This window comes from Rhineura floridana, chromosome 9 (genome assembly GCF_030035675.1).
Source record: "Rhineura floridana isolate rRhiFlo1 chromosome 9, rRhiFlo1.hap2, whole genome shotgun sequence".
Taxonomy (NCBI): Eukaryota; Metazoa; Chordata; class Lepidosauria; order Squamata; family Rhineuridae; genus Rhineura; species Rhineura floridana.
In genome coordinates, this window is record NC_084488.1 from 113,942,279 (window position 1) to 113,967,855 (window position 25,577).

The 25,577-nt window shown below is 41.9% G+C and overlaps 2 protein-coding genes across 11 annotated transcripts in view; both read left to right on the plus strand.

Moving 5' to 3' along the window:
• Positions 1–5,319: 5,319 nt before the first annotated feature.
• UTP3 (UTP3 small subunit processome component) lies at positions 5,320–7,349 on the plus strand. Its single transcript, XM_061584833.1, has one exon. It carries the CDS (start codon positions 5,792–5,794, stop codon positions 7,271–7,273), a length of 1,482 nt encoding a protein of 493 aa, XP_061440817.1. The 5' UTR covers positions 5,320–5,791; the 3' UTR covers positions 7,274–7,349.
• A 4,210-nt stretch (positions 7,350–11,559) lies between these two features.
• Positions 11,560–25,577, plus strand: part of RUFY3 (RUN and FYVE domain containing 3) — a 72,319-nt gene continuing 58,301 nt past the window's right edge. For 5 of the 10 annotated variants that reach the window (XM_061583400.1, XM_061583401.1, XM_061583402.1 and 2 more), the window contains exon 1: positions 21,532–21,719. In XM_061583400.1, coding sequence (XP_061439384.1) covers positions 21,542–21,719 — 178 coding nt within the window. In that variant the 5' untranslated portion in view covers positions 21,532–21,541. Of the gene's footprint in view, positions 12,225–12,280; positions 12,301–21,531; positions 21,720–25,577 lie in introns of those variants that run through there. The other 5 variants (XM_061583399.1, XM_061583407.1, XM_061583398.1 and 2 more) reach the window with 5 other exon arrangements.

Consider the following 25,577-nt stretch of genomic DNA (forward strand, 5'->3'; position numbering starts at 1 on the left):
AGTAAGGAAGCCAAGCCATAAATCACATGGTCTTTGATGTCTGTATACTAATGCGCAGAGCATGGGAAACAAGCAGGACGAATTTGAACTCTTAATACAGGAGGGCAATTACGACTTGATAGGTATAACTGAAACTTGGTGGGATGACTCCCATGACTGGAATACAGCAATTGAAGGATACAACTTGTTCAAGAAGAACAGAAGGAATAAAAAGGGAGGAGTTGCGCTATACGTTAAAAATATATATCTCAGCATAGAAATACAGGAAGATGAGCTTGGTAGCTCCACCGAGAGTATCTGGATTAAAATTAATGGGGCAAGTAATAAAAGGAATGTGGTGCTTGGAGTCTACTACCGACCACCCAATCAAGGAGAAGATGAGAATGTAACTTTTGAAAAGCAAATTGCCAATGTTTCCAGGAAGCATGATGTAGTAGTAATGGGGGATTTCAATTATCCCGATATCTGTTGGGAGACAAATTCTGCCAAACACAGCCCCTCCAAGAAATTTCTCACTTGTGTTGGAGATAACTTCCTCCTACAGAAAGTGGAGGAAGCAACCAGAGGATCAGTTATCCTGGACTTGATTCTAACCAATAGAGATGATTTGGTGGATGAAGTGGCAGTTACAGGAACTCTGGGGGAAAGTGACCACACCATGCTTGAATTCTTGATTTTAACAGAAGCAAAAGCTGAGAGTTGCCATACGCACACCCTGGACTTCAGGAAAGCTGATTTTAATAAACTCAGAACAATTGTAAGTACGGTTCCATGGCAAGCTACCCTAATGAGAAAAGGAGTCCAAGATGGGTGGGAGTTTCTAAAAAAGGAAATTCTAAAAGCACAATGGCAAGCCATTCCAACAAGGAAAAAAGGGGGGAAACAACAGAAGAAGCCAATGTGGCTTCACAAAAAACTTAGAGATGACCTGAAAACAAAAAAGGATACATACAGGAAGTGGAAAGAAGGCCAGGCCACAAAGGAAGAGTACAGGCAGGTATCACGGAATTGCAGGGATGGTGTCAGGAAGGCTAAAGATGAGAATGAGCTGAGGCTAGAGAGAGATGCTAAAAGCAACAAAAAAGCTTTCTTCAGGTACGTCCATAGTAAAAGACAGAGAAAAGAAATGGTGGCACAGCTACTCAATGAGGATGGCAAAGTGATAACAGATGACAAAGAAAAGGCAGAAGTGCTCAATTCCTACTTTGGCTCAGTTTTCTGCCAAAAAAGGGTCAATGACCCTCCCAGGAAACATGAAGTAGAAGGGGCAGGATTGGAGCTTGAGATTGATAGACAAATGGTCAAGGAATACCTAATCACTTTGAACGAGTTCAAATCTCCAGGGCCCGATAAACTGCATCCTAGAGTATTGAAGGAACTGGCTGAAGAACTCTCAGAACTGCTGTCTATTATCTTTGCAAAATCATGGAGGACTGGTGAAGTGCCAGATGACTGGAGGAGAGCTAATGTTGTCCCTATATTCAAAAAGGGCAAGAAGGAGGAACTGGGGAACTACAGGCCAGTCAGCGTAACATCAATCCCTGGAAAAATTCTGGAGCAGATTATAAAGCAGTCAATCTGTAAGCACCTTGAAAGCAATGCAGTGATTACTAGGAGCCAACATGGATTTATGAAGAACAAATCCTGCCAAACTAATATCATCTCATTTTTTGATCGGGTAACCTCCCTTGTAGACTGTGGGAATGCTGTGGACATAATATATCTCGACTTCAGCAAAGCTTTTGACAAAGTGCCCCATGATATTCTGATTAGCAAGCTAGCAAAATGTGGGCTGGATGAAACAACTATCAGATGGATCCACAGTTGGCTCCAGAATCGTACTCAAAGAGTGCTTAAAATGTAAATGTAAATGTAAATTTAATTTCTTAGTCGCCTATCTGGCCAAAGCCACTCTAGGTGACGTACACATCAATTTCCAATAAATACAATAAAATACAGTAATATACAATTAATACAATAAAATATTATATAATCAACAATACAAACAGCATATACAGTGCATAACAACGGGCATCAATGGTTCCTTCTCAAACTGGGCAGAAGTAACAAGTGGGGTACCACGGGGCTCGGTGCTGGGCCCAGTGCTCTTTAACATTTTTATTAACGACTTGGATGAGGAGGTACAAAGCATGCTTATCAAATTTGCAGATGATACAAAGTTGGGGGGCATAACTAATACCATGGAAGATAGAAACAAAATTCAAAGGGACCTTGATAGGCTGGAGCATTGGGCTGAAAACAACAGAATGAAATTCATCAGGGATAAATGCAAAGTTCTACACTTAGGAAAAAGAAACCAAATGCACAGTTATAAGATGGGAGATACTTGGCTCAGCAGTACGACATGTGAGAAGGATCTTGGAATTGTCGTTGATCACAAGCTGAATATGAGCCAACAGTGTGATGTGGCTGCAAAAAAGGCAAATGCTATATTAGGCTGCATTAACAGAAGTATAGTTTCCAAATCGCGTGAAGTACTTGTTCCCCTCTATTCAGCACTGGTTAGGCCTCATCTTGAATACTGCATCCAGTTCTGGTCTCCGCACTTCAAGAAGGATGCAGACAAACTGGAACAGGTTCAGAGGAGGGCAACAAAGATGATCAGGGGACTGGAAACAAAGCCCTATGAGGAGAGACTGAAAGAACTGGGCATGTTTAGCCTGGAGAAGAGAAGACTGAGGGGAGATATGATAGCACTCTTCAAGTACATGAAAGGTTGTCACATAGAGGACGGCCGGGATCTCTTCTCGATCATCCCATAGTGCAGGACACGGAATAATGGGCTCAAGTTGCAGGAAGTCAGATTCCGACTTGACATCAGGAAAAACTTCCTAACTGTTAGAGCCATACAACAATGGAACCAATTACCTAGAGAGGTGGTGGGCTCTCCGACCCTGGAGGCATTCAAGAGGCAGCTGGACAGCCATCTGTTGGGAATACTTTGATTTGGATTCCTGCATTGCGCACGGGGTTGGACTCGATGGCCTTCTAGGCCCCTTCCAACTCTACTATTCTATGATTCTATGATTCTGTGTCTGCCTGTGGACATCCTAATGACCTAGAAGACATTGTAGAAAAGGGTTTCTAACTCAACATTTGCAGAAAAATAGCAGGGAATAGCAACAAGTCCACTTTGCCCCCATAATTCATGTAGATCAAGGGCAGCAAATACATGCCCCTTGGCTTACACTGCCCCTTTGCTGCTGAAGATACCAGGGGAAGGTTGCATACTGGAGGTTGCATGATGCAAGATGTCCATCCTCTGATGGCTCAGTGATGGAGCACCTGCTTTGCATGCGGAAAGTCCCAGGTCCAATCCCTGGCATCTCACCCTACCTAAAAACCTGGAGTCATTGCCAGTCAGTGTAAACAATACTGAGATAGATGGGCCGATGATCTGACTCATCATAAGGCAGCTTCCTATGTTCCTAACCCCTGCTGAAGGATTATTTCAGACTGTCTCCTGGTGGTGATGAGATTGCACTTTCTCTGGCCCAGTTCTCCCACCTTCCCTGTGAACTGACACAGGTCCCAACCTGTTCACCTCTAAAGCAGGGATGGCCAACCTCTTTTGGGCCAAGGATCACATTGATCCATGGTCAATCTTCTAGGGGCCACTTGTCAAACTGGGCATGTCTGAAGTGTAGAAAAGGGTATGGTAAGAATTGCCATGGTGAGCACTGCAGTTTTCAAGACTGTTTCCCTAAAGACTTTCCCATCAGTTATTTGACACCATTTCAAATAACTTAAAGGGAAATTTTTTTTGGGGGGGGGAGGAATTCAATGGGTGAAGGTTTCCTCCCAACCTGCTGATTTATTCATAGGAAAAGATGCACCCTTGAGATCCATTAGGCTTTGGAGATCTGCTGTTTTCTTTGAATTAAACAGACATCATACCAGTGGCTCCTGCTTATTAGTTCAGTATACATGAGGACAGTAGTAAGGAACCAGTGGCCCTCCAGATGTGGCTGGGCTAAAACTTCCATTATCCCTGACCATTGGCCGTGCTGGCTGGGGCCAATGGGAATTGTAGTCCAACAAAAATCTGGAGGATACCAGGTTAGCCAGCCAGCCTGCCTGCCCACCCACCCCAGAATCAACTGGCAGCTGCTGACAGAGCTGATGTTCACTCAGATCTAAGGCCTACTGAGTTCAAGAAGACAGTAGTGTGTGTATATATAAAAAAAGTTGTGTGGCACCTTGAAGACTAGCAAAATTGTTATGGCATAATAAAACAACAATTAGCTGCTTGGCTCAGGATTTTCCCTGCTGTTTTCTTCTTTGATATCATTAGCTGTGTTGTCGGGTTTATTGTTTTTAGATGCTATTAGTCACCTTCCACATCTTACAGAAAGCCAGGGCAAAAATGTTTTAAATAAATATCACAACAGATTTTCACAGCTATCACTCTGAAAGTTGTTGCTTCAGTACTAACCTCTCTTTAAAAATTATTTATCATTATTAATCTTTTAAAAATTGAATATAATGCTACACATTGCTGGAATGCATGATTGATCAGAACAACGTAACAAGTACGGGAGTTAAATGTTTCCAAAAGGAACATGAGACTGTAGAGAAGCCAAAAGAATTCCATTGCATCTGTCTTCACTGAAGAAAAGGTATAGTGATACTCATACCTGAACTGACATTATCAAAAAGGGTTCAGAAGAACTGAAGCAGACAGACAGAAAAAAAGAGCCCTGATGGATCAGGCCAAAGGGTAATCTAGTCCAGCATCCTGTTCTCACAGTGGCCAACCAGATACCCCAATGGGAAGCCCACAAGCAGGATCTGAGGGCAATAAAGCTCAGCACATAGCTAAGCTATGAAATTTGCTGCCACAAGTTCTAATGTTAGCCACCAAATTAGATGACTTTAAAGGAGGATTCAACAAATGCATGAAGGATGATGCTATCAATGACTGCTAGTTTGAGACAGCATCTATCTGAATACTGGCAGCTGGCTGGGGAATAGTACCGGGGAGGGCTAGTCCACTCATGTGCTCTCTGTGGGTTTCCCATAGGTTGGGTATGGTGGGAAGAGAATGCTGAACTAGATGGGCCTCTGGTCTGATCCAGCAAGACACTTCTTTTGTTCTTAATTTAAAAAAATTATGTCCCTTTCGAGTTGGGTGGAGAGTACATAGCCGGTCATTGCTATTGAGTGGTATCAATGGTCGTAATTTAACCTCGTTCTGTTAAAAGGAAACTGTATTCCTCCAATGCAATGTTTAATTAAACACCACACTTCTCCGCAACCCCTGCGGTTCTCGCATGCGCAGTCCATCACCCAAACGTCCCACCCCCTCCCGCCAGCCGCATCCACACGCTCGACTCCGGCGCTCAGTCACTTCATCTCTCTATGGTCGTTACCAAACCAGCGCGTCCGCAAGCGGGTCGGAAGGTATAAAGCATCGCGCATAATTCTCCCGGACTGGAAGTATTGGGAATACACTTGCAACCCCGCTAGAAGCAAAGCGGCTTGAAGGCGAAATAGTGAATGGTCGTTTGTACTGTTTGGAAGTTACCGGCGACAGGGACTTAAGAAGCACAAGACGTAATTCTAATAATTGAAATGCACGTCCAATTATTTCCAAAATAACAGGACAAAAACCGGGAGGCTGCGGACCAACTTTAGGTGACCGGAAGCGGGGACCAGATTTCCAGGGCGCACTGACCTTTGACACGGAAGAAGTCTCGGGCGTTGATGGTTGTACAGCGATACTGCACGCTGGATTGCAGGTCATCCGTCCCTCCGTGCTGCCAGCATCATGGGAAAGGCGCGGCGGAGAATAGCCCCGGGTTTGAGGGCCTCGGTACAACGGGAAGAAAAGATTGAGGAGCCGGAGCCGGGAGCACCGATCGTCACAGAGGAGGCAGACGATTTCCACGAGCGGCGGGTGGAGGAGGCTTTGCTGGCAGCGCTGGGCAGCGAAGACGACGAGGAGGGTGAGCAGGAGGAGGTGGAGGAGGTGCTTGGACTGGAGCTCTCTGAGGAGAATGAGACAGAAGAAGATGAAAGTGGGGAAAACGAGGAAGTGGACGATGACGACGATGAAGATAACAACCAACCCCAGGACATGGACAGTGATCTGGAAGAGCAGTGGGGTGGTAGTGGGAACTCCGGCCTTCCCCATGAGTTTGCTTGGGGGCAGCGAAAACAGCTCTTTTATGGCACTGACTATGGCAAGGCTGCCACTCGTTCTAAAGGAGCCAAACAGAGCCAAGAGGAATCTGAAGCTGAAGAGCTGGAGGAAGAGGAGGAGGCCCAAGCCATTCAGAAACGGCTGGCACAGAATCTGGGTGAGGAAGACTATGGCCTGGAACTGATACAGGCCTACACCGCCACAACTGAGCGGCCAAGTGAAAAAGAGTCAGGACCGAAAATTGCCAAGGACTTGCAGTCTCTTTCTAAAAAAGAGCAGCTGAAGTTGTTGAAAAAGGAATCTCCAGAGTTGTTGGAGTTGATTCAAGACTTTGAAGCCAAGTTAACTGAGCTCAGAGATGAACTGGAGCCACTAATGCAAATGGTAAAAGATGGGGCCATCCCAGAGGGAAGGGGCAGCCAATACTTACAGACCAAATATCATCTTTATTTGAACTATTGCTGCAACATTAGTTTTTACTTGGTGCTGAAAGCAAAAAGAATTCCAGTCCATGGTCACCCTGTCATTGAAAGGCTTGTAAGTTACAGAAACTTAATAAATGACTTAGGAATTGTGGACCAAAAACTGGCACCAGAGATTCATCTCCTCCTCAGTGAATTCCATGGTAATGACATTGATGGGATGGAAGGCAGGAAGAAGTCCATGGTGTTTGCCAGAAAGCCTGTTAAAAAAATCAAAGCTAAACCTGTTAGCAAGCTTTCTAATGGTAAAGTTGCTGAAGAACCTACAGATGATTCAGATTTAGATGAACAGGCTGCCCTGAATTATTATAAGGAGATGGAACAAAAGATAAAGCTTAAGAAAAAGAGAAAACAGGAAGAAACAGAAGATGTGGAAGAACTGATGATGGAAGAAGCACCAGATCAAAAGAGAGGCGTAACATACCAGATTGTCAAGAATAAAGGCCTCACACCCAAAAGGAAAAAGATTGACCGTAACCCAAGAGTTAAGCATCGTGAGAAATTCAGGCGAGCCAAGATTCGCAGGAAGGGGCAGGTTCGTGAGGTCCGAAGAGAAGAACAAAGATATGGAGGCGAACTGTCTGGCATTCGTGCTGGAGTTAAGAAAAGTGTTAAGCTTAAGTGATTCTCTTTGCATAATTGTTTTTTACAGACTTACAGCAGTGAATGTGAGCTCAATAAATGCTTTTTTGGGAAACAAATGCAGTATGTATTCATTTTAACATAGACAATACAGAATTATTAATGTTTTCATAGTCTGCAAAGTTCAGGGCAACTGGCTCTGTTTTTTCAGTTGCCCATCAGCTCATAAGAACATAAGAGCCTGCTGGATCAGGCTAGTGGCCCATCTAGTCCAGCATCCTGTTCTCGCAGTGGCCAACCAGGTGCTCATCTACATGCTTGTGGTCATCATCTATGACCCGGTACCTTGTTTCAATGTAAATACCAGCCAGGGTATTAAGAACATAGTGGATTCATAATCCTTTAGTTTTCCACCACTTTTTGATCAGATGGTGTACTTTACTTTGGAGTAAGCTTCACTGCGCTCAATGGGAATTCTGAGTAAATATGCATAGGATTGCTCTGAGATTTTTTTTTGCCTGATCCATCAGGGCTCATCTTAGCTCTTGTGCGTGTTGAGGAGTACTTAATGTGCATTACCTTGAGCATGTACCTAAGCTGACCAGATCCGATACCATAGTATGGATTAGTTTTTCTGACGAGGTGCGCCTGGCGCCAACTGTGCTTTCTTTTCGGCGCCAGGTTAAAACGTACCTCTTTTCCCAGGCATTTTAATATTTTAATATTCTTAGTATATTTATTACATCTTAGTATACTAGAACAATTATGTAATATGTTTTTAGTCTTTGGAATTTTGTTATGTGTGTGGTATTGATATGTGATTTTATTATATTGTATTTTAAATTTATGCTGTTCACCACCCAGAGAGCCGTTGGCTGTGGGCGGTATAGAAATTGAATAAAATAAATAAAAAATAAATAAATAGTAGAGAGGTTCCTGGAAGATAGAATTTTGGCAGATATAGCTTTCCGTGCAGGAGTTTCATTTAATCTGCTTAATCTAGCTGGACCCACAAACTAAAACCTTTATATGCTTTCTATACCTTTTAATTTACATGTATGCTATACATGCATATAAGAATTTGAAACCCTAGACTAGTATATGATACATTGGTAAAAATTGGGCTGGGTAGTAGTGGTGAAGCCAAAATCAACCACTTCAATTTTTAAAATGTTGGCAGGTATGTCTAACTCATCAGTGGCTGGAAATCTTTTGAAAATCAATTGTATATGGTTGATTTTTAGGGATATTAATCCTGCTCCATGTAGGCACATGTGATGAGGCTTGTTTTTAGTGGTTAGTAGCAATGTGGTAATCAAAGTTTTTTGGAGGAAGGGGGAGTTTAAGAGTACGGTAATTAGTGACTGGAAATTACTTTGCAGAAAGGCTGACTAGGTGCAGTTGGGAAGAGGTCAGCCCCTCTATAAGCAAGCCATAATTTGAGATGTGGTTTTAAGTATTGACTAGTGGGATATGTGGCAAACTGTTGCAGTGTAGAGTGCTTCTTTTTGCTGTTGAAGTCAGCCATGCCATCCTCCACAAAGTTCCACTTTCCCATCTCTCTCTCCCACCCCCCAATATAACAGTACACAGTGGCCAGTAATCATACTTAGTCCTCAGCGGTCTTTTTTTGAGCCTCCCCACCCTCCTTTTTTCCACTAAATATTTTTTGTACTTTTGCAAATTTGGAGTTCTCCCAAGCCTGCTGGTATGTCCCAGTCATGGATAGTATTTTGTCTGCTTAAGGTTCGACATTCATGCCTGGGTATCAGAAATAAGAGTGAATTATGCTGGTGATTGCTTGAAAAGTTTGTAAATTCTTTGTAATGCTTGAGATATCACTTTGGAAAAGGGAATAGGGTGGTGAGAATGAAACAGGAGGGTTAGCCTTTTAAACATCAAGCTGTGGCTTGAGTTCTTATTTTGGAAATAGGTGCAGGAGGGAGAAAAAGCACCATGCTTAATTTCTAAGAAGACAGGCGCTGGTAGGTTCTAACCATTAAAACTTTTCCCCAGTCTGAAATATGTGTAAACTATAGATTGTTACTTGAAGCTGCTTCAAATATTTCAAAATTTCTACATGGAAAGTGCCTCCATGTAGAAATTAGTGAATGGCCCATATCATGTGAGGTAATCAAATACATATGTATGCATTTATGCTGAAAAGCCATGTTTTATTATAGTTCCCCAATGTGCATACTCACAGTAAAAGTTAGGCAAGTTTGATCATGCATGCTGCACTGGGACACATACTAATTCCAACATGGAAGTGTGTGTAATTTTGTAATATGTGAAGTAATTAATGGGTAAGAGCTGTAACTTGGTGGTAGATGCATGCTCTGCATGTAAAAGGTCTCAAGTTCAGTTCCTGGAATCTGTAGGTAGAGCTGTGAAGGGCTCCTTGTTGAAACCCTGGAGAGCTGTTGTTAGTCAGTTTATATAGACAATACTGAGCTGCATGGACCAATGGTCTGACATGCTACAAGGCAGCTTTTTATATTTCCACGAAGTGTCCCTCAGGGCTACTGGGCACATTACACATTTAACAGGTATAGGTTTTGTCACCTGAATAAGTATACCATGTAATTGCGCTGGGTAGCCAGCTCAATGGATATTTTCTGTAGTCTGTTTTGATGGCATCCACAATGTAGAAATATGGCACATAATCCATTTCAGACAGTAGCTGTAGGGCTGCTATATACATACGTATACATCACCAGTGTGGTGCAGTAATGTATTGGACCAGGACCATATTCACACCATACATTTATTACACTATGATTCCATTTTAAACAGCCATAGCTACCCCCAAAGAATCTTGGGAATGGTTGTTTGTGAAGGGTGCTGAAAATTGTAAGGAGACCCCTATTCCCCTCACAAAGCTACAATTCCCAGAGTTCTCTGGGAAGAGGGACTGACTGTTAAATCAGAGATTTGTAGCTCTGTGAGGAGAATAAGAGTCTCCTGACAACTCTCAGCACCCTTCACAAATTACCCTTCCTAGGATTCTTTGGGGGAAGCCATGACAATTTATAGTGGAATAAATGAATAGTGTGAATGTGGCCTAGAAAGCCCTAGGTTTGCATTTCTATTTGGCAATAACTGGGTGACCCAGGGGCAGTCGCTATCACCCTTCAAAGGGTTATTGTGAGAATAGAATCTGCCAATATACGCTACTTTGAGCTTTTGTAGATGATAATGACTGCAATATCAAGTAATGATTTTCCCTGTGTGAATAGGCCAGCACAGATCTGACACCTTTTTCAGAGTTTTCATATGATAGGAACATAAGCTACTTTGTGCCAAGTCAGAGAGTTTTAGTTCAGCTCTCTGTGTTATTTACACTGACTGGCAGCAGCTCTTAAGTTTTTCAGACAAGAACTTTTCAGAACTCTTCCTGGAGAAGCCGGGGATTGAACCCGAGATCTTTTACAAGCAAAGCAGGTGTTCTACTACTAGCTATGCCCCTTCCCCTTACCACCTTCAGTGCAGTACTTTCTAAGAGGCAAGAGAAGTCAAGTAAAGTTAATGTGTGACCCATCCCTTAGTAGATGCACAATGCAAATTAAGACCTTAATGTGTGAAGTATTCTGTACATGATCAGTTGTACACATTTCCTTTCTAATTGCCTCTGTGATGCAAAAAGCCCACCTGCTAAGCCTTAGTGAGTAGAAACCGATAACACACTTTCCTCAAGAGTTCACAGCCCTAAATGGTACTAGTAATGTGTAAATTACTTTTTTGGGGGGGTGGGGGGAGAAGAATTAGGAGATAGTTCGTTTACTTTAAGGAACTGTGTGGCAATTCTGGATGGGGAATGACCCCTCAGTGTCCATTCCCCCGGCAGGAAAGGGACAAGAATTAACCCCACAGAGGCAACTTATCATGCAGAAAGGGCAAAAACTGGCCCCAGTGTGGACTCTCACATACAGTGGGAGTACAAGAGGCAAGAATTAACCCCACAGCAGCCATCTTTCTGAGGCAAAAAAGGCAAGAATTGACACTAAAGTGGTCGTCATCCCTCTCCAGGTAGAAAAGAAGCAAAAACTGTCCCACACAGTGGCCATTTCTTCTGACACTGGAAAGTGCAAGAATTGACCCCAAAGTGGTTCTTACCCCCCCCTAACGTAGAAAAGGGGCCAAAATTTTCTCCACACCAACCACCTCTAGGTGGGAAGGGGCAAGAATTAACCCCACAGCAGCCACTTCTCTCAGTCGAGAAAATGCAAGTATTGACCACAACGTGGTCATCTCCCCCCCTCTCCCACATGCAGAAAGGGAGCCAGAATTGTCCCCACAACGACCGTCCTCGTGGCGGGAGCGGTTGCCGCTCGAAGGAGAGCAGCGGAGACTCCCTGCGCGAAGGGAAAAGAAGCGGCTCCGAAACCGACCGCAGGCAAGCGGGGCGGAGCTCCGAGCGAGGTCGGGACAGTCCAACTCAAGCTCCGGCCAGCTTGGGCCCAAGCAGGGCTCAAGGGGCTGGTCTATGGTGGAGGCGGAGGTGACGGCGACGCCGCTGCTGCTGCTTTCTTTCCCCGCCCGCTTTGTGCAAAAAGTTGCCCGTTTACTCTCGCCGCTGCCGCTCTCCAGCGGCGGGCTGTAGGAGAAGAAAAAGGAGAGAGACAGAGAGGGAGTCGCCGCCGCCCGGTGGAGGACTTAGTGCCGGTGCCACCTCACCCTTCGGAGCATGGAGCGGAGGAGCAGCCCGCCAGACGCCGGGAAGAGGCAAAAGGGCGAGGAGGAGGCCGGCGGGGGAGCAGAGCGGGAGGAGGAGGAGGAAGAAGAAGACGAAGAAGAAAAAGGAGAGGAGGCGCCCCCCGACTCGCCCCCCTTCTTCCTCCTCTACCCTGGCCGCGGAGGCGCTGCCGCCGCGCCCGGCGTGCAGCCCCAGAGCTCCTGGAGAGCCGCCCCGCCGGGCCCTTGTGGGGTCCCCTTGCCCGTCTTGCTCAGTTATATCGGGCCGGAACCGGGGCAACACCGAACCGGCAGCGCCCGTGAGTAACGCGCCGCTTTCTTCCCTACCTTCCTTCCTGGAAGCTGCTCTCATTTCTCTCCTCAGAACCCCACCCAGTATGTACAGATATGTGTGTGTATGAGAGGGGGGGGCTGTAATCTGTCTGGTCTCCTTTCTCCCGTTTTATAATACTACAAAATCCATCAGGGGAGGGACCCTTCCTCGCCTTCCTTCTTTTTATGGGTCCTTCCTCTTCCCCCCCCCCCCCAAGCTCCTAGGGGGTCAAATCCCGTCAGCCCTTTTTCATTTCTCGCCCCCATTCATTCAAGGAACTGTCATCCCCACTCCAACCTCTGTAAAATCTTTGTGAAACACACCTAATAATCGCCTAAAAAGGCACTGGAGGCTATTGAGATCAATGCAAACTAAAAAGAAATGAGATCATACAACTATAGCCAAGAAATCTCTCTGTGGCTCTTGTCTTTTGGGTGTTTACTCAAAAATAACTCCGTGTGAGATTCGCTGCCAAGAAAGCATGCATTGGCTTGCAGCTGTACTGTAGTTGTCGTTCCTTTCCTCCTTAATTCATATTCCTTTCTTTCCAACCTCTCTCTTTTCTTTCACCGTTTCTTCCTGTTGAGAGGTTCAGACAGAAAATCCTCTTTCTCAGCTGTGTTAGGCTGTAATCCTAACCATGTGAACTCAGAAGTCCTATTGAATTCATCGTGCCTTACTCCCAGGTAAAGGTGGGTAGGAGGATTGCAGCATTCAGTGTCAGAAGTCCTGGCTTCTTTTTAAGTACAGGATATCACTGTTTTGGTAAAATAATCCCTTCCTTCTCCACATAATAATCATTTAAAAACTTCAGTGTTGCATTTAAACATATTTTGGTTGGAAACGTCATTCTTTGTCTTTTTTTTTTTAGAACAACAAACAGCTGACTGTTTTCACTGTTTGAGATGTGATGATTTGAAGCATGGAATACTTCAGAGGATAAATTAGAATTAGAGTCTTGAACAAATTTTGCTTAGGAATTGAAAAATTTGTTAGATTTTCTTCTGCATTTTCATTTTATTTTGATCTAATGGATGATTTTAAGGACAGGATGAATTAACTCTAGAACGCTTCATGAAATGATAACAAGGGGGTCTTTCTATCTTCTGTAATGTTATTTATCTTTAATAGGTATAGAGGTATGGAGTGACAAAATTTTGTGGGGAATGGAAGAGGCAAGCTAATTGTTTTGAATGTTAGTAACTGCTTGGTGTTAATGTTCTAGCATCCTTGAATGTACAAGATTTTTGTTCATTAATCTGATCATTATTACTGTTGTAATAATGATTTATATAGCATATGTACTTTATAGTTTCTCAAGCAAAAAAGGTGCTTGCCCCCAAGGAGCTTACAACCAGTCCTGGTATAATCTTTTGTTCTGCTATTTAGTAGTTATCGTATAGTAGAACTTTTTCTCAAATGTGGAAATAGTTTGTACTGTGGAATCAAATGTGGAAGTTGGATGTGTTTCTTCCACATGGATGTTCCAGCACTAAATAAAGCGTTGAAGTGTGGGACACTATTAGAATGTGAGTGAGGAAGAACTGAGAGAAGTGAGAGGATTGCTTGCTTTTCTGTTTCTAAAAATGTATTATTATTATTATTTATTAAAAAAAATTTTTATACCGCCCCATAGCCGGAGCTCTCTGCGCGGTTCACAACATCAAAATATCAACATACAATTTAAAACCACACATTAATCAATTTAAAACATAACTCATTAAATTTCCAAATAATACCTGCACTCTCATTGCCAATCAGCATCCTTGTAATTGCTTATAAGGCTTAAAACAAACAAATATTGCAAAACAAATAAAACAGCACAGCACAGGATGAAAACTCCAATTAATAAATTTATTTTTATTAAATTTATATCACGCATCTTCCTCCACAGGAGTCAAGGGCAGTAAGCATGTCAATACTAAAACAATACACCTCAGAGCAGCTTAAAGTAATTTAAAAATTGGCAGTGTTTAAAAGCCAGGGAAAATAAAAAGTTACTGTGCTGAAATGACAGCAGAGTAAGTCTCTGTTGGGAGAGTGTTTCACAGGTGGGATGCCACCACCAAAAAGGCAGTCTCTCTCTGGTGTTACGTCCCTGCTTTCAATAGTGGGGGCACCTGGAGAAGAGCCTCAAATGTAGTTGTCAGTTTGGGGGCAGATTGAACAAGATTACCTGGATCCTAAACTGTGCAGAGCTATAAATGTAAGCACCTGTACTCTGAATTGAGCCTGAAAGCTGACAGGAATTATTAGTGGATCCTGATAAGTTTCATAGCACAATTTGACTGTGGTATTAAAGTACTAGTTTAACCTGCCCAGTGTTGTATACACCTCATTGTTTATAAATTATTGAAGACGCTGTGAAGTGTCATGCAAATGTGTCAAACCTTTGTGAGTCAGATACTTATTTCTGTTAAACAGGAGATGAAACAGACAGAGAACTTTTTTGTTTTGGCTGAGGCTGTAGAGGGAGATGGAACCAGTGCTAGACCTTGGTAGATCTGAAGCAGCTTTCTTTTCTGCTAGGAGTAGTATGAGGGTTGTTTTTGAGCAGCTGCAACCACTCTTCCATAGCTGCCTATCCATCCTTGATCACCCAACTATCTTCTTGTGTTTTCTGACCTTAGTATCCATGTTGGAAAATTGGTAGTTAATGTTGTGCTGCATAAAATACCCTTACCAAGTGTTTCTGTGCACACTTACCTAACAGTAAGTCCCACTGAAATGAAAGGGACTTATTCCTAGGTAAGTGTATATAGTTTGCAGTCTTGGTGTTCTGCATCCCAGAACAACTGAAGGCACTGATGTAAAAGAGAAGGCAAGGATTACCTGGTGGTTAGGGTGCTACTAAGTATGCCAAAATCCAATGGTTGCTCTAGTAGTTGCATGATATGGACGGGTGGCTGAGTTTGCTCTAGAAAATCTAGGAGTGAACACAGCTCTTGATAAACATGTTAAAGGTGTCTGTACTTTATTACCTTTGTGTTGACAGCATCGTGTACCCTCTATATAAGCACTCCTGTCTGACAAGGAGCAGAACATATAATAAAAATGTATTCCATACTGTCTCCCCTACAATTGCTGTTACTGCTTTAATGTCAGTCATGGATGTAGATCAGTTCAAATTACCTGAAGGGCTGTCACATAGAGGAGGGTACAGATTTGTTTTCTGCTGCCCCAGAGGGTAGGACTAGGTCTAATGGTTTTAAGTTGCAGGAGCGTAGATTCGGATTGGACATTAGAAGGAACTTCTTGACAGTAAGGGCGGTTCGGCAATGGAACCGACTGCCTAGGGAGGTGGTGGGATCCCCTTCACTGGATGTCTTCAAGCAGAGGCTGGACAGCTATCTGCGGGAGATGCTCTAGCTGTGGATTTCCTGCTGTGAGCAGGGGGTTGGACTCGATGGCCTACAAGGCCCCTTCCAACTCTATGATTCTATACAAGAATGACATACTGTTAGACCTTTTGCAACCCTCCTTGATATAGTTCCCTTCCCCCATACTGGATCCCGCTTCCACTTTCTTACACTCTGCTGTTTCTCCAAAGCGCTCAAAGCATTTTATATATAGTACCCAATATAGTCTTCCATTCTAACAACTTAAAAGGTCAGTTTTGCTTAGTAGCAGAACTGAATCATGTTCCTTCAGTTCATTCTCTGGGCTGTTGTGCCCATCATGATAACCCACAGCACAGACATCTAATGCCTGCAATGTATCGGTCTGCTTATTACACGTAAGGATTTTTTTTTTTTGCTACCAGAACAGTCTTATTGCTGTTGAAGACTTTGTATCTTATGTGTAAATAAACCTACAGATTTTATATCATAGGTGGTGAGCATGTGGCATGAATGCCATAATTGGAGTGAGCATTGGGACTTGCAAAATGTGTATTCCTGAGTTAGCAGACCCATGAACTTGGCAAGAGCCGAGAGAGAGGTCACCACTCCTGTCTGTCTCTGCAGCACGGAGCTCCTGCTGGTTCTCTGGCTAAGTAGATTAAAAGGAAAACCATCCCTAGGTGCATATGCACTGTCAGGTGCACTTATAGAGTGGTACAATCTCGTATTCTTCTAGACTTGTTGTAGTCTAATGCTTTATACCTAGTGGTTCTTTCACCTAGAAAATTAAGTTGTGTGAGGAGTGTGTATGGCCTTCTGGACACAGTGTTCCTTTCTGTGTGGGCGTGCAAATACGTTCAGAAATGCTTGTGTTTATATTGAAAAAATGCAGTGCTAGGGAGGGTGGGGAAGTAGTCCTGAGGAAAGCAAAGAGGCACAGGAAATCACATGGTAGTGGAGATCAGAGATGGAGGTGAACAGGAAGATCATTGTGTAACACTTCCAAGTCTCTGTCCTTTGTCTAAAGTAGAGGGCCATCATAAAAATAGCAGATACAAAGTTCAGGTAGTAGCATCTTGGGATTTAGTTCAAATCCCAGTTTGGCCATTGATTCGCTGAGCAAATTTGAGCAAACCATGCTCACCTAAATTTCCCCATCCATAGAATGGGCACAGTGGGATATGAGGATGAACAAAGAAGGAAAACATTACCTACTCTGAATCTCAAACAAAACAGATAATTTTGTTGTCATTAATTTAATGTAAAGGTTGTGGTGACTTTCTCTGGTTTATATAAAAACTCCTGAGAAAACTTTGCATCCTAGGAAGCCGCTGGAGGAAATTAATGTAGTGTCATTTATAGTACATGATGGGTGGTCACAGTGTGGTTATTGAGGCACCTCTGTGAAGCTCACTATTTGTTGGTAACATGATGAGAAAATAAATTCCTAGCCTTTATGCTAACATGCTTACAAGGAAAGTGTTTTAGATATTACAACAATTTTGCCTTCCAGAAGGCTCAGAAATCAAAAGGCAAACTAAAAAACAAAAAATTATATTCATATGCCTGATTCTGAGATGCTGGCTTGAGATTTTGAGCACATAAGGTACAGAGCTTCTCAGCTGTTGCTTACTATAGAGCTAGGGAACTCTGCTTGGGAAAGGGGATTTGTTACATTTTCCGAAACGCTCCTGAAATGTGGAAGTCTCAGTATGTATACTGAAAACCAACTTTTTATTCCCAGTTCTAAAGTATAAATAAAAATGTTTATAATATCTCAAAACACATTCAAACAAAAAATTATATCACATTGCTAATAATAAACCTTTGTTCAAAATAAAACCATCATTATATACAGTCTTTAAAAACACTACTGCATTCCAATCTCATTCAGATGATGATGATTTCTTACATGCCAGAAAACACAATATAATTAAAACAATATACAAGAACACCCTCACAACCAAGACAATAATTCCATATAACACATTATAGGGAGGACACTTAAATCAATAATTCTTCCATTTTCCAAGGTCAGGGTAAAGAGTTTTGACTTCTGAAACATTCAGATTGACCTTGAATGTCTTTGAAAGCTATACACATCAAAACTTTAAAAACAAATTACTAAAAAAACTACCTAATCAATATAAACCACAATAACTCCTTAGGGATACACTTTTGATCTCCCAGTACTGTATTCACATGACAAAAGGTACCAAAACCAATATGACTACTTACAATAACTTGAGTGCAAAAAGAATGTAGGCATTCATATTTATCTTCATAATGACTCCAACGAAGAGGGGGATTGATGCTGAGAGGGAGTGACTGTCCAAAGCCATTCAACCAGCTTTGTGATTAAGTGGTGATTTGAACCTGGGTCTGTTTTATTCAAACTCTGCACTTGATCCATGGCATCACTGTGTCCTGCACATTTCTGGATCTGTACCATATTTTTCTGTTGATATGACATTTCAGCATTTATGTCAGCTGTAGAATAATTTTGGTAGTTTGTCATAAGTTCCAAGTTTACTCTGAAGTTTAAATACAGGTGCAGGAAACGTTCAGTCTGCAGGATTATTTATTTGTTTGTCAGTTTGTTTTAGAATCCCTGGAAGAACAAGGCGGTCTTCTTTGTCCATGCTTAACCTTGCAGAACATTGTATTGATCTTCAGCATTTCAGTGATCCTGAATGCATGGTATGGTTGGATAATTAGCTCCAATATTTACAAGTTAGCACCTCTCCTCCCCCCCCCCCCGCTTGTACAGAGTCATAAGTTGCTATAGTGGGGCAGTACAGTCATTCCTATGGCTGATGTCGCATCTTATACTTTCCTTGCAGTTGACATATAGCAATGTAGAATAAAGTAATGGTTTTGATTTGGGCATAACATGTTAGAAATCACAGCAAAGTTGAAAATGCTTCTCATCAAGCATCCATAGCAATTTGTAGCAGTGTGCTATATTGTAAAGCTCTTCTGCTGGCGTATTGTCACCATTGCTGACAGTTCTCCCTTTTATTAATAAAGACACTTCGGTCTGCTTTGTGATTAGGCAGCCTCCTTGCAAACACCTTGGAGGTGCCTGAGAGTCACTGCTAGGCTTGCGCCTAGAACTGGCATCTCTGTGTTGGGGCTGTACACATGGCTGCTGGGATCTGCATGTTTATTTTGGCTCCAGAACGAGGTGTTACGATTGTACAAATGTCAGTAATTAGGTGGGTGCCCCCACATAAAGGCATGAGTAATCACAAATGATGCTTTTGTTTTACCTAGCTGTGTGAGTATGGCAACCCCCAAGTGCTTCTGTGGGTGCTTCTGAAAGTGCCAACCAGCTCTCCTTTACTCACAGCAGGGTGAAAGAAAATGTATTTCTTCTTCTTCTAGAAGCAGAGTCAAGATCACATATGCTTGCCTTTAAGATCCTGCTTATCTCAAGGCTTGATTGTCATGAACATCCAGATCAGTTCATATTCTTGCAATGTATCCATGCTGACAAATTTATTTATCTATCGCCTTCCACATACATCTCAACACAATGTACAAAATACAATGAAAACAGCTAAAAAATAGTTTAAAACAATACAGAAAATAGCAGCAGAGGCAGAGACCTATTCATCCGACTGAACATCAGGAAAAACTTCCTAACTGTTAGAGCCATACGGCAATGGAACCAATTACCTAGAGAGGTGGTGGGCTCTCCAACACTGGAGGCATTCAAGAGGCAGCTGGACAGCCATCTGTTGGGAATGCTTTGATTTGGATTCCTGCATTGAACAGGGGATTGGACTTGATGGCCTTATAGGCCCCTTCCAACTCTACTATTCTATGATTCTGTCCAGCTGGGGAAACTTGTCAGAACAAAAATGTCTTCAGTTGTTTCCAGAAAGTGCAGATAGTGGACTCCTGTCATATCTCAACAGGTATGCTGTTCCACAGAGCAGGGACAACTACTCTAAAAGCGCTCCTTCACGTTACTGTGAATGGGTATCTGATACCTTTGGAACTTGCAGGAGATGTTCTCCCACAGACCGCAGTGACCTGCCAGTTCTAGTACATCAAACTCTGGATTGACAGTGATTTCCTGCATGCAATACACCTAAAATTAGAGAGATTCTCCATCTTAATTTCTAGAAACTTCTCCTGTTCTCAGCTGCTTCTCTCCTGATGCAGGGAACAGACTTCCTGGCTTCTATTTTCATGTTTCTAGTTTGCCAAGGAGTTTGTTGGCATTATCTATAGCTGCTGTTAAACTAATATGTATGAGCAAGGATTCAGCCTATGTCATTAGCATAGCATATGTACTTTCCAGTCTTTATTTTTTTTGGTGTTTCAGCCTTATCGTGGTCAGCAGCTTGATAGAGATTCAAGGGACAGAGTACTGATAGATCTATCTGCCAGTTTGTGTCCACACTACTCTTGAGGTAGCAATTTCAATCCATGTGTTTTTAGTAGTAGTTCTGTACTGCTAATGTTCTACAAAAAGAGCAGAGCAGCTCTACTGTAATGCTAGTGTTAATTGCAACCCTGAATGGTATTGTCTTATTTACACTTCGTTTATCAGTCTTTGCCTTTCTCCTGTCTAGAGACATATCTCTCTCTTATCAGTTGCTTGTGTACAGAGCTTTTGCACAATTTTTAATAAATGCCCTTTATGCATTTCATTTATTTCTGCCAGAACAGCTCTTTATTTAGATCCAACTGAAAGTTTGCCTATGTTTTTAAAATGGTCACAGTTCTTCCTGGTATTTTAATCTGATAAGTTTGTACAGTACGCTTATCCTCCTTATAGCAAATTCTTAAACAAGAATTTAAACAAAAGCCAGGACTGAGACATGATTGATACTGATTTTCTGTTAATCTATGGATGTGCATCTGTTACTTTGTATTCTTCTCAGTATGGAGTGTGTTTTGGTCATTCGATATTATCCACCCAATACTATTCCCTGTTGGGTTTATTTATTTTTATCCGGAGGAGAGATGAAATGCTCTGTCCCTCTTCCACCAGCTGACACACTTGCCTGCTTGCAATTCTTTGTTGCCTATGGCTAGTAGGTGCGTGGTTCAATCCAAAGCAGATATAATGTATTGCAATCTCTATTCTTTTGGCATTAGCATTAATTTCTGAAATTGATAGTTACTTGGAGAGACAACTACGGTTATAACACTTAACATCTTTGCTAAATAATCACAGTGTATATAATTTGTGTTGAAATCTGTCTAGTCCTTACTTTAGATTGGTCATGAGCGTGTTTTATATCTCTCTGTGCCATGAGATGGATTGAGGAGAAAAGCATGCATTGTGTTATGCCTGTGATCGCAGATTGACTAGCACAGTCTGAAAAGAGGCTGTGGATGCTGAGAGCAAGATCAGCTTTATTGCTCTTCCTGCATCATCAGCATCAGCATCTATAAAGCATCCTGGGAATTGCCTGCCCTGCGCTCAGTGCAAGCTGGTCACATGAGTCTGAATTTTCAGTTCAGTTCATTAGTCAGCCATTTTGGTCAACACCCTGCTTACTGCGCACAACCAATCCTATTATCACTCTGTATCTTGGCTGATCTGAAGGAGTGAGAGAGAGCCTAGTAGATTTCAGCCATTCTGGATGTCTTTTCTTCAGTATATTTTACCATTTTGGGTTTTTTAAAAAAAGCCTCTTTAGGAAATAGTAAAGAGAGCTGCTTCTTTTCTGATGTGGAGGCCACATTTGCTGTGGTCATTTTCCAGGAGTTGAAGAAAAGAGTGAGCGTTGCAGAAGAAAACAGAGAAAAGACTATAGAGGAGAAGGGGCATCTTTTCCTCCTTTTGCCCTGTGCCTTGCTGTTCTCAAACTCTTTCAGATTTTTTCCCCAGCAAATCTTTTCAGACCTAGCAAGGTATTTTATTTTTTTCTTCATCAGAAAGCTTTTCATTTATTTAGTTTTTAAAATTTTATTTTATTGTTGTACCAGCTGAGTCATCATGTCTGCTCTGACGCCTCAAAGCGATATGCCAACTCCCACCACAGACAAGATCACACAGGCTGCCATGGAGACCATCTATCTTTGCAAATTCCGAGTGTCCATGGATGGAGAATGGCTCTGTTTGCGAGAGCTGGATGACATTTCTCTTACACCCGACCCTGAACCTACCCATGAAGGTATGGTTGTATTTTCTATGTAGAGAGGCCTGCAAGTCTTGTTGTTTCATGTTAAAAAGGCTGGGAAGGAGGATGTTGATCTTCACCATTCCAGACCTTTATGCAGAATTATGGGAAGCTGACTTGTTTTAATTTATTTAGATTTCTGAAATAGCTCCTGGACTTGTTTAGGATGCAGCTGATTCTTCTTAAAAACACGACAGCTGTGCTTATTTGCATTTCTTTGTTTTTCTTAGACCCCCAACCCTCAAAGATACATCTTAGTGAGAGGAAGCTGTGTGTTATGTTCAACACTTTAAAGAAATTAACCTTGATATTTTATTCTGACATTTTGATCTGTTTTCCTTTTAAAATATTGGTTTTTAGAAGCCTTTGTTTTATAAATAGAACCTAATATAGAATATTGTATTTAAGAGGCTGGGGAATTCGTAAGTACTTCTGCAGCTAGATATTGTAGCAGGTGACTCTTTCAAAAATCACCAAGTTTATTTACATGCAATTACTCTTGCTTAAAATGTTCTGAAGTCTGGATGGAATAGGCAGAAAACATGCTTACTTTGGAATGAAAAACGATACCTCTTGGCAGTCTAGTTTGTTGAGGGGAGCAACTTAGATGATAGGAGATGTTAGTGGAGTTAGGAAATGGAATAATATAAAGGGTTGTCCTTCAGCTCCCCTGCTTTCTCTTAACTTAGAACAGTAAAGCACCTGGTGGAACTGACTTAGATCTAGCTGTCATTTAAAACACAGTGGGCTGCTGACTGGGTTCCTACTTTAGTGACTGCTGTGAACTAAAGGTGAGAACACGCACTGTTTTGTAGTATCATGCCCCAGTTTACTAATACCTGTGAGGATGAGAAGCCTCTACCACTTAGTGTTGTCGCTGTCAACAGCTTTTCACTACACTGAGTTCATTTCAAAGTGAGAGTTGTTTTTCATTTTGCGGTGCTCAAAACGAACCAAGGCTGGCTCCCAAGCATTTTAGCAGGGAGACTTGCCAGTGCAATTTTTTTCTTTGTTCATATGTTGGTTCCCATCTCCAACCCGGAAATGAAACATCTCCTTTGCGCTGCATTGTCTTCATAAACCGCTGCTGGCAATTTGTGGAAATAGTTCAAAAGGCTTCTGTAACTTATCTGCTGGTTCTGTCCTGTGGGAATTGGTGGCAGTAAGTAACAGCTTTCAAAATAAGGCAGTAGCATCCTGTCTCACATGGTGGTGATTTATGCTTCTCCTAAATCAAATCAACATTATTGAAAACAGATTTAAAGTAATTAAGGTAGGTCTTAAATTCCTGCTGATGGTATCGTTTGTACAGAATAGCACCATTGGTGTACATGGTGCTTTACACACACACAAACACACAAACAACTACATTCCTGCCACAAGAAGATGACAATCAAAGTTAAATACTGGGAGACAGAACAGGGGGAGATGAGGAGAGAGGCAACGGATGAATATGAGCAAATGAAGCTCATGTGCTTAAGCTTTATTTCAGGGGGTGGGGTGGGGTGGGGTGGGGGAGATTGGCCATCACTCATCTAATCTCTTTTCAACCTTAGTTGCTCTGTCTCTGGTGCATATTAGCATTTTCCTTTCTTTTAAAAATGGCTGTGTAATGAAGAATTGTGTGGGAGGAATTAGTATTAAATGCCATTGCCTATTTAGCCCAAATTTCAGTTGTAATGTTCCCACTTTTTCTGTAAGGAATCCATAGAGTTCTCCAATTTGTTTTGAGAGCTTGTTTACACAATCACTTTGAAATAAAGGCCATAGCTCAGTGATGGTACATCTGCTTTGCATGCAGAAAGTCCCAGATTCAATCTCTGGTATTTCCAGGTTGGGCTAAGAAAGACTCCTGGCTGAAACCCTGGAGAGCCACTGCCAGTCAGTGTAGGTAGTACTGAGCTAGATGAACCAATGGTTTGACTCAGCGTAAGGGAGCTTCCTATGTTCTTAGAAGTCCTTATATTGCTTCAGTTCTGATCCTGTTTATATGATCATACTATGAATTCAAGTTTGAAGAAATTCAAAAGTGAAGACGAGCATCCTCTGTTGTCATAACCGGAACAGCACCATGGTCAGTACTTCATGTGGGTAAGGCAAGCAGTTGATAGGACAAACACCAAATACCTTCAAAGTCCTGTTTAACAGGGTGCAGCCACAAACTCCTATGATTTGCAGTCTATGTAAATTAGTAAAAAATTAGATGCTTAAATTTGGGGAAACTACCTGGAAATAACAATGTTAGCATCACTGGATTGCATTATAGACATGCCTTGCATTATTTTAAAGTGTCCACCTACTTCCTATCTTGCTGTGCTTACCATAGGAGGCCTTATTAATACAATCTTGATGCCGACTGGATGGAATTATTTTATTTATTAAATTTATATCCCGCCCTTCCTCCCAGTAAGAGGAAGCCCTCTTTCTCTGAGGGCTATCCTACTTCATTTTGATATTACATATTGTCTTACAATGGTAGGTAATTTTTGGCTCTACTATATATACTGCCGAATTATCTAACACTTGGGAAAAGGTACAAAGTCCTGTTTCTCAATTTCCTCTCCCTGTTTCATCGCCTAAGAAGATCTATAGTGAGTCCTAGTGTCTGGTATAATACTTATGGGCTTCTTATTATTTATTGTAATGCAGGAGTCTTCTTCTTAGGGTTTATATGCATCAACTGATACCATTGTTAGCATGTTGTTGTTCCCTTAGTTATGAAATTCAAGGGAGTTAGTCTACCTAAGATTACCACTAGTGATAATCAGAATGCTATTGCTTTAATGGAATTATGGCCAATATTAGTTGTAATTGGTTGTAGGTGTGGCATTGTACTCTTCCTAGTATTATGTGAGCACCTTGGTTCATTGACATTCTTTCCCACAGTAGTTACAATTTCTGCTAAAACAGCTTTGTGTATTGATATAATTAGCAATTAAGTGTATTAGGATTACCAAACAGCCATATTTGGGACCAGAAAGAGGTTTTGATACTGACTAGTTAGTCCAAATTTAATCTAAAATGATAGATGTGCAAGAAGTGTATTAATATGCCCTTCAGATTTTTATGGCTTTTCCCAACATGGTATCTTCCAGATATTTTGGGCTCCAGTTCCCATCAACCCTAACCAGCATGGTCAATGGCCAGAGTGATAGGAATTGTAGTCTAAACTAACTGGAGGGCACCAGGCTGGGAATGCTGCCTCAGAACATTGCATTTTGATAATTTGTTTGGGACTTTACCATAACTACTAAGAGTTTTGAGATTATAATGCATGGTTGCAGTTACGTTATAATGCATGGTTGTAGTTACGTTAGAAGTAATATCAAATAATGCTGCAAGTCTATAAGAAATGTGTTTTGCAGGCTGCAACTGTATATAGAGAAAATGGGATTCAGTATCGATTGTCCCTACTCATTGTTAAAGTAGAGAGAAATGCTCATAATATTTAATGCAGAAAGGCCTTGTCTCCAACAGCATCTGAACTACACTAGAACTGGAGGTGCATTCTAAAGATATCAATGGAAGAGGGATTTCTATTTCGAGGAGGGGGGGGAATTTTTTTTTTTGGTCTATTTCATTTTGACGAATCTGCTTGTTCACGACGCCACTAATTGTTTTGATGTTGGGAACTAAGTTTGTTTTGTATTCCTGAACACATAGAGATAAGGCAGGCTGTATTGTCTACACTGATACAAGCAAGCCTGAAATATTAACCCAATTGTGGCTGAAATAATTTTTGTCTCTGTGGTTTTAAGAATGACAACCAGGAAAGTGAATGAGACCATGGAAGAAATTATGTTTCAGAAAATAATGGGTGAGATTGAGATAACAAAACAAACCCTGAGACAG